The sequence below is a fragment of the Octopus bimaculoides genome, chromosome 26 (assembly GCF_046866305.1).
Source record: "Octopus bimaculoides isolate indiv1 chromosome 26, ASM4686630v1, whole genome shotgun sequence".
Taxonomy (NCBI): Eukaryota; Metazoa; Mollusca; class Cephalopoda; order Octopoda; family Octopodidae; genus Octopus; species Octopus bimaculoides.
The window spans coordinates 18,365,445-18,384,148 of NC_142953.1; the positions used below are offsets into that span (position 1 = coordinate 18,365,445).

At 37.5% G+C, this 18,704-nt stretch overlaps 1 protein-coding gene across 1 annotated transcript in view; it reads right to left on the reverse strand.

The window, feature by feature from the left end:
- Positions 1–5,749: 5,749 nt before the first annotated feature.
- The window catches only part of LOC106873825 (uncharacterized), a 59,264-nt gene continuing 46,309 nt past the window's right edge, over positions 5,750–18,704 (reverse strand). The window contains exons 5-11 of the mRNA XM_089342369.1: positions 18,542–18,619; positions 17,750–17,826; positions 17,040–17,170; positions 14,502–14,622; positions 13,938–14,040; positions 7,561–7,619; positions 5,750–7,210 (exon numbers count right to left, since the gene is read on the reverse strand). Coding sequence (XP_089198495.1) covers positions 7,169–7,210; positions 7,561–7,619; positions 13,938–14,040; positions 14,502–14,622; positions 17,040–17,170; positions 17,750–17,826; positions 18,542–18,619 — 611 coding nt within the window. The 3' untranslated portion in view covers positions 5,750–7,168. The remainder of the gene's footprint in view (positions 7,211–7,560; positions 7,620–13,937; positions 14,041–14,501; positions 14,623–17,039; positions 17,171–17,749; positions 17,827–18,541; positions 18,620–18,704) is intronic.

Below are 18,704 nucleotides of genomic sequence, written 5' to 3' on the forward strand. Positions count from 1 at the left end.
TACGAAATCTGCTAACATGATCATTGTTCTTGGCCAAAAAAACTTGGCCAAGCTGCCACACTGTGGAACTGAACCCGAAACCAGATAGTTTCAAATCAGTATTTTAATCACACAGGCAAGGGTGCTACTGGCAAGGGGCACAACTCTAAGAAACTAAAAAGACTTTTATGTCTCTTGGTTCCCGCCTGCAAGGTTTTCATTCCGAGTTTTTGCAACGGCAGTAAGACCAGATACCTGGATGTGAGACTTTAAGATCTCCAGTGGTAAAAGAAGCCACGCCATACTATTCTTTCATTCTTTTCTAATGATTTCCAGACATTTCTCAAATCTTGGTATAAAATTATTTGGTAACAAATATGAGAATATAATCGAGTATTTATATTCGTAGTAATTAAGGCAGTTCAAATTAAGGCAGTTCAAATTCCGCCGAGGTCTACTTTGCCTGTCATCCTCTCGGGGTCGATAAATTAAGTACCAGTTACGCACTGGGATCGATATAATCGACTTAATCCCTTTGTCTGTCCTTGTTTGTCCCCTCTATGTTTAGCCCCTTGTGGGCAAATAAAGAAATAAGTAATTAAGGCGGCGAGCTTGGCAGAATCGTTAGCACACCGGGAGAAATGTTTAGCAGTATTTCATCTGTCTTTACGTTCTGAGTTCAAATTCCGCCGAGGTCAACTTTGCTTTCATCCTTTCGGGGGTCGATAAATTAAGTACCAGTTGCGTATGATGCTAGGTGTTCCCATTATTTTGTCCAACCCCTGTATATATATTTCAAAATTTTAACAAAAACACAACAAACGGAAAATTTTACAAAAACCTATGTCTATATGTCTATATGAATGAAAGATGACCAAGGAATAAATGATTATCTTATCAACTTCATTGACTTACAGCTGTTTCTGCTGTAGCATGCAGTAGACTTATAGCTGAGTGTGGGTGTAGCTGAGTGTGGGTGTAGCTGAGTGTCTCAAAAGAAATGACAGCTGTTACGAATGAGGGAGAAACCTCCTCGTCAAAACAAAAGTCTGGAAGAAAACGAAAACTTTCAGATAGGGACCATCGGACTATTATGCGAATTGTTAGAAAGATTCACGAAAGTACAGCTGCCAAAATTACAGCAGAGCTTAATGACCACATCGAAAACCCAGTTTCCACAAAAAGTGTTTGCTGGGAGCTGCGCAAAGTCGGATTTCATGGGAGGGTTGCAATCAGAAAACCACTACTTTCAAAAAGAAACATTGCAAAGCGTTTAAAGTGGAGTAAAAACCTACAGAATTTGTCCCTAGAGCAGTGGAAGAATGTTATTTTCTCGGACAAGTCATCCTTTACCTTATTTCCAACCACCAGCCAAGTATATGTGCGGAGACAGCCAAAAGAAGTATTTGACCCAGACTGCCTTCTTCCAATTGTTAAACATGGAGGAGGATCTGTGATGATCTCTGGGGGCTATATCTTGAAAATCCGCCAGCCCAATGGTTTCCCTTCATGGCAGAATTAATACTCAAGACTATTTAAGTATTTTATCTGATCAAATTCATCCTATGGTTGCGGAACTGTTTCAGGAGGGAAACACAATCTTTCAGGATGATAATGCACCAATTCACACAGTTGTTACTGAATGGCACGAGGAACATTCTAGTGAAGTTGAACATCTTATCTGGCCACCACAGTCCCCAGATCTCAATATTATTGAACATTTATGGTGCATTTTAGAAAAACAAGTAAGGAGTCGATATCCTCCACCATCATCACAAGAACTGGAGACTGTTTTAGCTGAAGAATGGATGAAAATTCCTTTGGAAATAATTCAAACTTTGTACGAGTCCATGCTTCATAGAATTCAAGCTGTAATTACTGCCAAAGGTGGTCCTACCACATTTTAAAATAAATTTGTATGAAATTTTAAGGTGTTCCCATTATTTCATCCAACCCCTGTGTATATATATATATATATATATATTTATATATATATATATATATGAAACTTGCTTCCCAACCACATGGTTCTGGGTTCAGTTCCACCCTGTGACACCTTTCTTTTACTATAGCCTCAGGCCAACCAAAGCTTTGTGAATGGATTTGGTAGGCAGAAACTGAAAGAAGCTCATTGTGTGTGTGTGTCTGTCTGTGTGTCTGTCTGCCTGCCTGCCTGCCTGCCTACCTTCCTGCCTGCCTGCCTGCCTGCCTGCCTGTCTGTCTGACCATCACCGCTTCACAGCTGATGCTGGTGAGTTTCTGTCCCCCGTAACATAACGGATCAGCAAAGGAGACCAATAGAATAAGTCCTAGACTTAAAAAAATAAGTCCTGGTGTTGATTTGATTGACTAAAACCCTTCGAGGTGGTGCCCCAGCATGGCTGTAGTCAAATGACAGAAACAAGTAAAAGAATAGAAGAATTGAAGAATTGAACTGTTGCTATCACGTTTATCCTATCTCTTCCTTCCTCGTTGACGCTTCTAACATTAACTCCTCCTCCTCCTCCTCCTCCTCCTCCTCCTCGGACCAACATTCAGCCTCTTACCATGTCACTGTGATTTCCTTAAACAAGCAAATCCATTCACTGTGTAACTGCATTTGTTTATTCATGAGAGTTATGACTAAATCACTGTGGATCAATCATTATACAATGCATGTTATATAATCGATATGACAGCATCGTTGCCTTCTTCTATGCCTTTATGCATTTCGTTCAATTTGTCATCCACTTGGTGTTGAAGCAACAGTAAGCCACGGAATAAATCTAATACCAGCTTCTCCATTCTTCCCTTAATATTATGATTTCTTCATGGGGCAGTGAACTGGCAGAACCATTAGCACATTCTCAGTTCAAATGCCACCAAGGTTGACTTTGCCTTTCATCCGTTCAGGGTCGATAAATTAAGTACCAGTAAAACACAGAGAGCTGCACCAGGTTCCAGTCTGATTTGACTTAGTCAATGACTGGATGCCTTTCTTAACACCAACCACTTCACAGAGTGTGCTGGGTGCTTTTTATGTGGCACAGGCAGAGGCGTGACACCATATCAGAGCACAGTATCATAGTATCAACCAAACTTTCAGATGTTGTTATACATCGCTGGACACAATGCACTTCACATTGTTTAAGCTTTCAAATGATGTCATTCGGCTCACTAGGGGAGCAGGTCAGCATTTCCTCTGATCAGAAGGCTGCTCCATTTACAGCTGTGTTGACCAGAACAACATGAAATGAAGTGTTTCGCTCAAGAACACAACACCCAGCCTGGTCTTGGAATCGAATCCATGAGAGAGTGATCAAGAGAGCAAAACCCTAACCACATACATACAGGGTTGACCGGAAGTCACCCGACAGTAAATCAGAATGCCAAAAATACTATCTGTAATTTTGTATTGATTCAAATGGAGAAATGTGTCGCTCAAAGAAGGACTTCCGTTTGAACAATTTTCATGATGTTTCATATTTAGATGTTTTTATTAAATTCATTCATTCGTTAAATATGAATAAATCTTGGAATTAAATATGTTTGAATTACTGTCAGGTGACTTTTGGCCACACCTGTATAACTGAAGGTATTGTGATTGTCGCCCTCAGATTCATAAGATCATGATTTCTATTCGTAGACCATTCATATATTCATCAATTGATTGGTTATATTAATATTTATACTACAAAATATTATAGATCCATTTCAGCTGATATTACCAATGGGCTTTGCACACTTTTCAAAGCAATATTTCTGATGAGCACAGTTTTAGGCTATCACCTACGTCATGTGTGAAACCAATTTGTGAAATTGGCTGAAATAGATCTATAATACTGTATAATGTGTGTGTGTGTGTGTGAGTGTGTGTGTGTGTGTGAGTGTGTGTGTGTGATGGAGAGACAGAGAAAGGAATCATAAATCAAAGAGAAGTAAAAAGTAAACATTTTATTCAAAAAAGTGTGACTATGGCTGGAGATGAACAATAGGGGGAGCCACTTGTGCCACAGTATCAGTATTTGGCAATATCAAAAGCCACAGAACAAGGGAATACATACATACATACATACATACATATATAAATATATGTAAGACAAGTTTTTCATGTTTGTTGCACACACACATTTTTGCCAGTATATACGCAGTGAAGTTATACAATAGCGTCGTATTTATATCGATTGCTAGTGTCCAGTAAATATCGGTGCCTTGTTGTACCACTCTTATGAATTTATATATATAAATATACACAAACATATGTATGTTTATATGTAGTTATGTATGCATGTGTATGTATATATCTATGTATATATATATATATATGTAGGTATGTATGTATGTATGAATGTATGTGTATATATATATATATATATATATATATATATATATATATATATATATATATGTGTGTATGTATATATATATATATATATATATATATATATATATATATATATATATATATATATATATATGTATGTATGTATGTATATATGTATATGTATATGTATATGTCTGTATATGTATGTATATGTATGTATTGATGTATGTATGTATGTATGTATGTATGTATGTGTGTATATATCTATGTATGTGAGTGTGTATGTTTATATACATATATACACACATCTTATCAGTGTGTAGAAACAGGGGTGAGGGGAATAGGACTTAAGGCATGTAACTGTCTGTTATTCATTCAAGTAGTTGATTGGTTTCTATCAATACTCCGAGTTTCTTGTTTAAAATTATCTATATTTCTATTTGCACATGTGTGAGTAGATGCATGTGCATGTATATATATATATATATATATATATATATATATATATATATATATATATATATATATATGTGTATATAAATGTATGTATCTATGTATGTATGTATGTATGTATGTATGTATGTATATGTATATATACATATAAATGTATGTATCTATGTATGTATTTGTGTGCTTGAGAAGCTGAAGACAGTGAAAGCTCTTATAGAAAATTCTATATCCATTAAGTCACCATGAATCTGCTTTTTTTAAAGATTCTTTTTATAGAGATAATAATCAATTTAAGAAAATGTTGTTTTTTTCAATTTATACATATACATACATATATATATAGAGAGAGGGGGGAGAGAGAGGGGGGAGAGAGAGGGGGAGAGAGGGGGGAGGGGGAGAGAGAGGGGGGAGGGGGGAGGGGGGGGGAGAGGGGGGAGAGAGGGGGGGAGAGAGAGAGGGGGGAGAGAGAGAGAAGAAGAAGAAGAAGAAGAAGAAGAAGAGTGGGTTCTTCCATTGATTTCATCATATGAGGGTCTAACAGGAATTTTTTGCCTTTTTTTTTGTTTTCTGATGTTTCTCTTTCTTCTGAGACTTTAATCCAGCCAAATATTTGCAGTCAAGTCTACAGATTAGACACAAGAAAGAATTGTTAAGCAAAGGTGGCTGGCATGTTAAATCAAGACTCAGACTTTGCTCTCAGTCCATGATCTTGGTGGTTCATGTCATAGTTCTTCATGGATTTCCATAGCATATTACCCTCCATTCATTGCAATTCAATGCATATGTATATATATATATATATATATATATATATATATATATCATCATCATCATCATCGTTTAACATCCGCTTTCCATGCTAGCATGGGTTGGACGATTTGACTGAGGATATATATATATATATATATATATATATATATATACACGCAGACATGACAGAAGTAAATAGACACTCCATAAAATATTGTTTTATATTTATTTTAACTTGCAAAGGTTTATATTTCTTATTAATTGACATTTTTATGTTTCAGATTCTATATGTGACTGTTTAATCATACCATGTACAAAAGAAACCTTGGAACTGTCCAAATTTCAAAGGGACCATATTGTGGGTCATTCTGAAGGTGGACTTGGTCATTGTAAAATCGCAGAAAACCTGGAATCCTGCTTTCTACAGTTAATAGAATGATTATGCAATTCACCAATGAGAGAAAGAGTCCACTTCACCTCACCCAGCTCGACCAGGGCCCTCTGACAGGACCCTTCGCTTTGTTAAGAGAAGTGTGGAGGATAATCCTCGTTGCCAGGCCTCTAACATAGAAGAACAAGTTGGTATCAGTTTCAGAACAGCTGTCAGGTATCTCCACAAACTTGGTTGCTATGGCAGAGCGGGAAGAAGGAAGCCACTTCGACCAGCCAAAATCAAGCGGAGAAAAGATTGGACCAGTGAAATGGTGGAGAGGCCACTAGCATTTTGGGACACTGTCACATTCTCCAGTGAGTTCAGATTTGCTGTATTTCCTGATAGTGGTCGAATGTGGAATTCTGGAGACTCTGTGATCAAGAATTGGATGTGAAAATATTGCAGCCAGCAGTGAAACACGGCTACTTTTCTGTGATGGTCTGGGGAGCAATTTGGAGCAATGGTTGGTCAGAGGTGGTGGAGTGTGAGGGAAACATAAACTCAGATAAATATATGTCCATATTGCAGAAAGGATTCTTTCCAATCTTCTCCAGTGGTGAAATGATTAAATAATACTCTTTATTTATGGCAAATGGGGCTCCTTGTCACACAGCTAAAAAGACCCAAGATTGGTTGGAAGAGAATGGCATTAAAAAGATTCCATGGCCAAGCCAAGCACAAGATATGAACCCTATTGAATGCCTCTGGGTCATAATGGACAGGACACTTCGTAAAAAGAACAAGAAAGCATCCTCAAACCCAGATCTTTTGAGATTGCTGCATTAAACTTGGTAAGAAATTCCCCAAGAGAACATTTGTCATCTGATCAGTAACATGCCTCATAGGGTCCTTGCATTGAAAAATGCAAAGGCCATGTCTACTAAATATTAGATATTCACATTATAACAATTAATAAATAATTTGAATGTATAATTTCAGATTTAAATAAATTTTAATGATTATAAGGGAGTCTACTTACTTCTGTCATGTCTGTGTGTATTATATATATATATTTATATATATATATTTACACACAATTATACACATATATATATGTTGATTCGTCATATCTGCGTATGAATATTTGCAAGTTCTGTTGAAATAAATAAACATAAATTATGCAAAATAGTTATACCAGTTGGAAGTGGAGAAGGTGGGACAGGAAGGCTATTCTTATGATGTGTGTGTGTGTGTGTGTGTGTGTGTGTGTGTGTGTGTGTGAGGAACAAATGCTGTGTTACTTGATGATGTCTTCAAGTTGTTGGTGACTTCAACAACTCGTAATACATGAAGTCCTGCAAATATAAAAAAAACACAGCATTAATATAAGATATATGTGTATTTGTTTGTGTGTGTATGTGTGTGTGTGTGCTTGTGTTTGTACGTATGTATGTATGTATGTATATGTGTATGTATGTGTATATATGTATGTATGCATGCATGCATGTATGTATGTTTAGCTGTAGGCTGAACAATACAGACCAAAATATACAAAATATACAAAATATACAAAACATACACTATGTCAGAAAAGATGAACAAGTGTAAATATATACATACATATATACGCGTGTGTATGTGTGTGTGTGTGTTTACACACATATATAGCGATGAAAGGTAGAGAGACTGTGAAGCTCTTACTTACAATGAGAAAGACAGACCCTAGTAAAGTGGCTTTCATGTTCACATCAAGGTCCATTGGAACTGAAGAGGAAGAAGAAAGAAATATCAGAAGGGGGATGGTGGTGGTGGGGATTTGATAATGGATATCCATGGCTGATTGTTCATGCATGTGTGTGTGTGTGCATGCATGTGTGTGCGTGCATGCATGCGTGTGTGTGCATGCATGCATGTGTGTGTGTGTATGTGTGTGTGTGTGTGTGTGTGTGAGAAGGCATGTGGCTTAGTGGTTCGGGTGTTGAATATATATTGCACAGAATCTGGGAAGCTGGCTTTATGAGTCTATAGCTCAGGAAGGGCTTTTGAGGGGTGCGTGGCTCAGTAGTTAAGACATTGAACCCGTAAGCATAAGATTGTGGTTTCAGTTCCTGGACAATGCATTATGTTCTTAAGCAAAACACTTCATTTCATGCTGCACTCAACTGGCAGAAGTGAGTAACCCTGTGATTCCATTCAGACGGAATGTTGGCTTGCCCACCAAGACAGTCGGGGGGCATCATTTGCAAGCCACTACAATGCCAGGAAGCACATTGTGACCAACGGTATATAACCACACACATATATATATATATATACATACATGAGTTGTCTAAGGGACCATAAGTCAGGGAGAAGATGCACTCATATAACTATTAGTAGAGTAGGTATATTATCTTGAAGTTTCTCCACTTCAAGATAACTCTTGCCGGCTTCACAACATACCTAACCAAGGGACATAACTCCTAGACAAATCTCCTGGCCCATTTTTCATTTCATCACTTTTCACCGCTGACCAGTGATGCTAATCCTTCCCTGAGAATAGAAAGCAGCCATCATATTCTTTCCATATAGGCTACCTCTGATGAGTGTAGTTATATAATTGGATTGTTACCAATCACTCTGTTATATTTTTGCGCGAAACTGATTGGTAAGACCAGCTGTGATGGATACTTAATACTATATATATATATATATATATATATATATATATATATATATATATATATATATATATATATATATATATATATATATATATATATAAAACAACATCTAATAATCTAATTTAGAGAAGAACCACCAATATACGATTCAAACAATCAAGGAGACCAGTCACCATCAAGAAAAGCGTACTCAACAAAATACTAATTTAAAAATCTATAAAATCTAAAAGAAAAGTATAAAATCCATAAAAATCTATAAAATACTAGACTAAAAATTTAATTCAACTTAGTAAATTGATAAAATAGAAGGTAAAGTGTTGGCTACGCGTGTTTCGTGGTCACATTATAGTAGAAAAACCAGTACAATTCACAATAAATTGATCAGGATTATATTATACTCAAAATACAGTCACTCATCAGGTCTCTGGAAAAAATAAGAATTCAAATAACGTATCTTACTAAATAAATAATAAAAATATCAGTACTTGAATAAAGTCTATCGGTTGTGTTTTATGCCCTGTCAGTCAGCAGCTGGTCTTAAAAGTTATCTAAGGGCTCATCAACAGAGAAATTGGGCTGTGTGCTGGGATGTGGTTTGTGTGTTGTTGGGACAACTATCATCTGTCAAAATGAAACAATCTTCATATATATATATATATATACATGCGTACATGCATGCAAATATACATATGTACATATGAATGAATATGCATGTGTATCTATGTGTGCACGTGAATGTGCAAGCATGTATGCTCATCCAAGCATATGTGAGTGCAGATGTGCGCATGACTGCCCATGTACAGATGCACAAGCTCGCATCAATACACACATGCACACAATACTACATGAGCGCATCCGCACACTCACATATAGAACTATATACTTGCAAATGCCACCCCTTCCTGCTCTTCCACCCCATCAATTTCCTAATCACCGTGGTCTACTTCCTGTCCTCCATGTGGTCAATTTCCTGTTCACCATGCGGTATTTTCCAACTAACTGTTACCAACATCAGACAACAACACCACATGCCCTTCCTTAGCCAATCACAGCCCACCTTATAGTAACAACAATAAACTTCTGTCACTCAAATTCAAAATGGCTGACAACTAGCATAATGCTTGAAACTCAAGAGTACCAACGAATTTGAATCAAACTGTTTAGATCAAACTGCTGCTAACTACCAAGAACTCACAAGAGTAAAAAAGAGAGACAGAGACAGGCAGAAAAAAGGAAAATGTCCCTTGCATTTGAAAACTATACTCTTTTACTTGTTTCAATCATTTGACTGTAGCCATACTGGAGCACCACCTTTTGTCGAGCAACTCGCCCCCAGGACTTATTCTTTATAAGCATAGTACTTATTCTATCGGTCTCTTTTGCCAAACTGCTAAGTTACGGGGACGTAAATACACCAGCATCGGCTGTCAAGCGATGTTGGGGGGACAAACACAGACACACAAACATATACACACACACACACACATATATATATATATATATATATATATATATATATATATATATATATATATATATATATACACATATATAACAAGCTTCTTTCAGTTTCCATCTGCCAAATCCACTCACAAGGCTTTGGTCAGCCCGAGGCTATAGTAGAAGACACTTGCCCAAGGTGTCACTCAGTGGGACTGAACCTGGAACCATGTGGTTTGTAAGCAAGCTACTTACCACACAGCCACTCCTACGCCTATGGAAATATTTTTTAAAAAAAACATTTCATTGAATTTTTCCACAATTTAATTGTTTTTCATGCTTTACTCTAAGTTGGAAAAGTCACAAGGACTGAAACCAGTTCTAAAATGTTCTTCATGATAAAATTATTTTAGCATTTTCTACCTCGTCTTATTTTCCTTATATATATCTCATGTGTTCCTTTTCAACCTTCTACATATATATATATACATACATAGTTCAAATTTACAGAAAACAAAAGATGAAGACAAGTAAAGGAATAACAAGGAGATGTATTAGTTTGATGCTCGGTAAGAACGGAAGAGTGCTTGATGTTTTGAGCTTATGCTCTTGAACAGAAAGGACGAGAGGAAAAAATAAACAGAGAGAGAAAAATATGTGTTGGGATTAATGGTTCAACATGATGAAAATATATATCTCTTTTACTCTTTTTTACTTGTTTCAATCATTGGACTGCAGCCATGCTGGGGCACCTCTGGGGAACCTCAGTACTTACTTTAAGTCTTGTACCTATTTTATTAATATCTTTTGCAAAACTGCTCAGTTACAGTCACCTAAACAAACCAACACCAATTGTCAAGTGGTGGGGTGGAGTGAGCAGAGGACAAACACAGATTCAAAGACACACACACACACACACACACACTAATTATAACAATGATAATAATGAACCTTTCTGCTAAAGGCTCAAGGCCTGAAATTTAGTGGGAGGAGACTAGTCGATTACATTGACCCCAGTGTTTCACTGGCACTTATTGTATCAACCCCGAAAGGATTAAAGGCAAAGTCAACCTCAGCAGAATTTGAACTTAGAACGTAAAGATAGACGAAATACTGCTAAGCATTTTGTCTGGCCTCTTAATGATTCTGCCAGTTTACCACCTTAATAATAATAATAATAATAATAATAATAATAATAATAATAATAATAATAATAATAATAATATAAAAATGATTTTCCAGTCAACACCGACAGAACAATCTAGGCTAATTGATTAGACATAATTATTAAAGACAGGTAAGAAAACACTGGTAGACTAATAGATGTAAGTGTTTCCACTGATAAAAATATATCTGCAAAGGAATTTGACAAACTAAGTAAATATAAGGACCTGGAAATTTGAAAGACAAAAGATGTGGCATCTTAAAGCAAGAACTGTTCCTGTTATTGTGGGTGCCCTAGTTATAAGAAAGAGATGTCAGAAACATCTAGATAAGATCTCAGGAGAACCATGTCTCAAAAGAGTATGCTGACAAGTACTGCCCACATCCTTAGACAAGCCCTATCCATTTAAATGTCTGTGTTGTATTACATGAAGATATTTCACTACTTCCCCTTCCCAAGCTTTCAGTCATATCATAATATCTCTTATCCTTTGCTCGCCCACAGATGCTGGGTGTGTCTCAGCAAGTGACTGTAACAAACATGCAGATTGAAAGTAAAAATAATAATAATAATAATAATAATAATAATAATAATAATAATAATAATAATAATAATAATAATAATAATAATAAATAATATATGCAAAAAACGACAAAGAGCTAGAAACACTACTACAGACAGTACACGGCTTTACCAAGGAAATAGAAATGAAATTCGGATTAGAAAAATGTGCCAAAGCAACCCTGAAAAGAGGAAAATTAGTTAAAAGTAGCAATATAACACTAGATAAAGCCAATGAAATAAGAGAACTAGACGAAAGCCAACCATATAAGTATTTAGGAGTCAATGAACTAGAGAGGATACAACATACACAAATGAAAGAAAAAATAAAGAAAGAGTACTATAGACGAGTTAGATCAATACTAAAAACAGAGCTCAATGCTAAAAACAAGATAATGGGTATCAACACTTTAGCTGTCCCAGTTATAAGCTACAGTTACAACATCCTTAACTGGACACTAAACGAACTATGTAAAATAGACAGGAAAACAAGAAAAATAATGACAGGATATAGGATGCACCACCCAAAATCTGACATAGAAAGGCTATATATACAACGCACAGAAGGTGGCAGGGGTCTTATACAGCTAGAAAACTATTATAAAATAACCACCATAGGACTGCAAAAATACCTACTCCAGAAGCAAGGGAAACTAATACAAATAGCCACAAAACACGAGCAAAACAAAAAACTGTTTTCAGTATTTAAGGAAGCTGACAAATACAAACAAGAAATCAATCTACCTAACAAATACGAAGAAGAAGAAGAAGAAACAACAAAAGCTATAAAACAAATGAAATCCAAACTAAAACTAGAACAGCAACGGACCATGATAAAACGATGGCAAGAAAAGCCCCTACATGGTAAATACTGGGCTAAACTAAATGCGAAAGAAATAGACAGAGAAAAATCCCAGCAATGGCTGAGAAGCTCAGGACTCAAAGCAGAGACTGAAGGATTTTTAATTGCTGCACAAGACCAAAGCCTCCCCACCAGAAATTACCAAAAACACATAATGAAAAGAAATATAACAAGTAACTGTAGAATATGTGGAGATCGACAAGAAACAATAAATCATATTATCTCTGGCTGCCCAGTCCTGGCTAAGAAGGAATATATTCACAGACACGACAGAGCTGGGACCTATATACACTGGAAGCTATGCCAACATTATGGAATAGCAACAGAAAAAAGATGGTATAAACACACGCCAGAAAAGGTCACAGAAAACGAGAAAGCAACCATACTCTGGGATATGCCAATACACACAGATAGAGAAATTAAGGCAAATAGACCAGATATAGTTGTCAAAGATCATGAAGGAAAAAAATGCCTTCTAATTGATGTTTCAATACCAGCAGATGACAACGTTTCTCTAAAAGAAATGGAAAAACTTTCAAAATACAAAGACCTGGAAATAGAGATAACTCGAATGTGGAATCTAAAAACAGAAACAATTCCTATCATAGTAGGTGCCTTAGGTATAATAAAAAAATATTCAGACAAATACATAACAAAAACACCAGGACTTACAAATATATATAACATACAGAAAATTGCACTGCTGGGTACTGCACACATTCTACGCAAAACACTTTCAATACAGTAAACATAAGAGCACCACAGCAAACCACAGCACATACCCAAGGCGCACAGAGCTGCGCTCGGTAGTGAAGTGAAAGTACGTTATAAAAATAAAACTACTGAATGATAATAATAATAATAATAATAGCATTGTTTTGTCTTGGTATGAAATAGTCTGCTCAATACCACAGGTTTGCTTGTCAGTTGTTTGACCTTAACCCTTGGTGGCCGACAATATGTGCATATCTCATCACGAGCAGAAGTAGTGGGGGAGCATCATAGCCATGTGTTGAGAGGAATTCTTTTGGGTTTGAATAATTCACCTTTGGAATAATGGGTGTTTCGTTCAACATCCTTAAACAACCCTTATTCAGGGACCTTTTGAGTGGGATGGACTACTCCACCTGAAGAAAATTCTAATTGGGTCCCACCTGCAAGGTCATGCGCTGTTTATCTTGATTTGAGACCACCATGTTGTGCACATATGGTTGTGATGCATGTGCCTGGTATACCCTTATTAGACAGGTAGTTATGATGGGTATATTGGGCTTTGTATATTTTACCTCAGTGTCACTTTGATGGCATGCACTGCTCTCTCACTCAATAATAATAATAAAAATTGATAGTAATAATAATAATAACAAGGATAATAATGATAATTGACTTACATGAGATTCCAAAATTGTCAGCTTTTGTAAACATTTCCTTAACCAGTCCACTAAATTCCTTACTGATTGTGGCCACTTTTCTGGACATATCGGGACTGTGGACCTGTTTGGGATAGACAATAATAACAACCATGTAGTGATACCTGGGATTATAGAGATGGCTGTCAATGTGTCTGTCTGTCTGTCTGTCTGTCTATCTGTTTACATATGTCACTGTATGTCTGAGTGAATGTGAGACAGAGTGTCTGTATGTGTGTGAGTATATATGAATGTGTGTGGCTGTATATGTGTAACCAGGCGCTTCTGGTGGTGGTGGTGGTGGTGTGTATGTTTGTGTATGTGAGGGTTTGTATGTGCATGGGGGGGGGGGGGTAGCGTGAATGTCATATGTGAGCAAGTATGTCAGTGTGTACATGATATGTGAGGATGTGTGTGTGTGTGTGTTTATGTGTGTTTAACCAACTTCAACTATTCACTGATAAAAATAGCCATGCCCACCACCACTAAATACTCCCACAATTCATTCTCCAATTTTCAACAACAAAGCAACAACATAGTACTTACATAAAAGTTCTGGTCCCCTATACAGCAGGGGCCAGCCCACATACAATAGGGGCCTTGGATTTTAAAAACGACTTCATCATTCTCGTTGAAGACATCGAATAGGGGTCTAATGAAGCTGCATCTGTTTGAGGAGGGAACAAAACAAGAGGTAGGGGTTAGGATGAGCAAAAGAAAGGGACTCTGTGTGTGGTCACTCGGTCTGCTAGACATAATAACCAAAACTATCTCAAATTATATGGCTACTGTCGTAAGAAAGGACACCTTAGATAATGTTGTTCTAGATAACATGTGGTTGAATAGCAGATCAAGTTTTATGGGAATATATATACTCTTTGTGTGTGTGTGTGTGTGTGTGTGTGTGTGTGTGTGTGTGTGTGTGTGTGTGTGTGTGTATGTGTGTGTGTGTGTGTGTGTGTGTGACCCATTGTCATGAAGCTAAAGGAACCAGATGACCATACATATATTTATATATATATATATATATATATATATATATATATATATACATACATACATACATACACACACACACACACACACACACACACACACACACACACACACACACACACACATATATATACTTGGAAATGGATTTGTGGCATTCAATTAAAAAATAATAATAAATAATAATATATATGTGTGTGTGTGTGTGTGTGTGTGTGTGTATATATATATATATATATATAAGGCAACACAAGGAATGGCAACTTTTTTGCCGTTACGTTCTGAGTTCAAATTCCGCTGAGGTCGACTTTGCTTTTCATTCTTTCGGGGTCGATAAATTAAGTACCAGTTATGCACTGGGGTCGATGTAATCGACTTAATCCGTTCGTCTGTTCTTGCTTGTTCCCTCTATGTTTAGCCCCTTGTGGGCAATAACGAAATAGGTATTTTGTCTGCCGTTACATCCTGAGTTCAAATTCTACTGAGGTCGACTTTGCCTTTCATCATTTCAGGGTCGACTAAATAAGTACCAGTTATGCCCTGGCGTCAGTGTAATCGACTTAATCCCTTTGTCTGTCCTTGTTTGTCCCCTCTGTATTTAGCCTCTCTGTGGGCAGTAAAGAAATAAATGTGTGTGTGTGTGTGTTACATTAGGGGATAATGCTCCAGCTTTCTCAACAGTGCAAAAGTGGGTAACTGGATTTAGGAGACGAAGGGAGAGTATTGAAGATAACCCAAAGTCTGGATGTCCTGCATCTGCCAGCCCTAGGGAAAACATTGGTTGTGTTCACCACATGGTGATGGATAACAGGTGATTGAGTGTAAATCAAATAGCCAATGCTATTAGCATATCCCATGAGAGAGTTGAGAATATTCTACACAATGAACTTGACATGACAAAGGTTTCTGCTCAGTGAGTGCCACATCTGACACTTGATCAAAAGCACACCAGACTGATCACCTCTCAGGAAAATCTGACATTGTTTGAGGCAGGTCCAGCTGGTTTCTTTGAACGTTTCCTAACCCAGGATGAGTGTTGGGTTCATGACTTTGAGTCAGAAACATAGAGACAATCCACGCAGTGGAAACATCCCTTCTCACCTGCTCCAAAGAAGGCCACAGTCATTTCGTCTGCAGGGAAGGTGATGGCCTCAGTTTCTTTTGGTAAAGCAAAAGGTATTGTGTTTATTATCTTCGAAAAGGTCACACCATCAATGGAGAGTACTATGCCAAATTGCTGAGGCAATTACGAAAAGCTATCAAGACCAAACGCCCAGGAAAACTGAAGAAAGGGGTCTTGTTTCATCAGGACAATGCCCCAGCACACAAGTCCTTGATTTTCATGGCTGCTGTGCATGACTGTGTCTTTGAACTGGTTGATTACCCCCGCCTAATCACCTGATTTGGCTCCATCTGACAATCATCTGTTCTCCAGCATGAAAAAACACTTTGCAGTGATGATGGCACCATATCTGTTGTTGATAAGTTTTGGGGGCCAACAGGATGAAAACATCTTCACCAAAAGGATCCAAACACTCCAACACTAATGGAAGAAATGTGTGGACTGCAAAGGGAAATGTGTTGAAAAATGAACCTCATTTGGTCCCATTCTATGAGAATATCTTGGTCAGCCTATCAACTTTTCAGACAATCCTCGTATATCTGAATCATCATCATCGTTTAACGTCTGTTTCCATTCTGGCATCGGTTGGACAGTTTGACTGACTGGCAAGCCGGGAGGCTGTACCAGGCTCCATTCTGATTTGGCAATGTTTCTACAGCTGGATGCTCTTCATAACGCTAACCATTCCAAGAGTGTAGTGGGTGCCTTTTATGGTGTTTTATATGTGCCACTGGCACAGGAGCCAGTTGGGGGCACTGGCATTGACCTATGCTTGAAAGATGCTTAATACGTGCCATCAGCACTGGATTCTCTTCTCTGGAAAGATCGATTTAATCAAGGCTGACCTGGGACTAAACAACAGCAGCACTTCCAAGCATTCTGTTCCCCCTACACCCCCCCCCAAAAAAAGGTACCCAGCTAACATCTGTAAAAACCTGTTCACATGATGCTTTATTTGGAGGACTTACCGTTGTTTCACTTTACCAATAACCTTGCCAACAGGAGCTTCTACGACAACCTCCAAAGAACAAGGGTTACAACAGGCAAACCAACAGCATCCAGCCCCAAATTTCAGCTCTCGGGTCACTTTCATTACTTCCTGTTGTGTGGGGAGAGAGAGAAGAAACACATAAAAGGGGGGTACCAAACTATACCATATAAAACAGAAAAGGGTGGTGGTGGTGGTAGTGGTGGTGGTGGTGGTGGTGATTTTGATGGCAGTGATAGTGATGGTGGTGGTGGTGGTGGTGATGATGATGATGATGATGGATATATATATATATATATATATATATATATAGAGAGAGAGAGAGAGAGAGAGAGAGAGAGAGAGAGAAAGAAAGAGAGAGAGAGAAATAGAGAGAGATAAAGAGAGAGAGAGAAAGAGAGAGAGAGAGAAAGAGAGAGAGAGAGAGAAAGAGAGAGAGAGAGAGACATGGATGGATGAATGGAGAGACAGACAGACATACAGCAATAATTGCTACTGCTGCTTCTATTATCACTAATACTATTACAACTACTACTTTGACTACTGTTACTACTCATACGACATCTACTACTATTCTTACTACTACTAGTACTACTCCTACTCCTGCTGCTGCTACCACTACAACTACAACTACTGTTACTGCTTTTACTACTACTCTACAAGATAGATAGAAGAGGTGGTGGTACTCACCTTTCCCATATTATCAATCATGTGCATGACGAAACCCCTCATGCTGCCCAGACATTGTCTCATGCATAACTCTGATTCTGAGGAGAGAAAGAGAGAGAGAGAGAGATAAATAGATTGAGAGAGAGAGAGGGAAGACAGAGTTTGTGGGAGGAAGTAAGGGATAATGAAGAGTGGGGGAGTAAGGAGGCACATAGAGGGGGGGGGGGGAGAAACAGAGAATGACACAAGGTGAAAGAAAGTGAGAGAAAGAGAGATGAAACACATAGATAGATAGATAGATAGATAGATAGATAGATAGATAGATAGATAGATGGGAACAGATAGATAGATAGATAGATAGATAGATAGATAGATAGATAGATAGACAGACAGATAGATAGATAGATAGATAGATAGATAGACAGACAGATAGATAGATAGATAGATAGATAGGTAGGTAGGTAGGTAGGTAGGTAGGTAGAGTGAAAGGTGAAAGAGAGAGGTGGCACTTAGAAAGAAAGATCGGAGGGAGGTTAGAGAGCACTTAGAGAAATTAGGGAGATGACAAAGGAGAAGATAGTGATATAGGGAGAGAAAAGGGGCAATGAAGGCCAGCGAGGTAAAGTTTTGTGTAAATTTGAGATAAAAATTGATTTTGGTAAGTTTGCTGTGACTCTTTACTATAAAGAACAATAAAAGAAGAAAGGTGTGTAAAGGGATGAGGGAGAGTGTGAGGAAAGTGTGGGGGGGGGGGGGAGAGAAGGGGTATGAGAGAGTTGGAATAGAGAAAAAGTAGCAAATCCTCCATCTTACCTTCTGCTGCTATGTAAACCTGCTGACCCAAAGAATTAAGGACAGTGTATTTGTTTGAAGATTCAAATGAGGTGAAAGCTGGAGAAATAAAATGAAGAAGGAAAAAAAAGGAAATTATTTAAAGAATGGGATAAAACATAAATAGAGAAAATGTTGAATGACT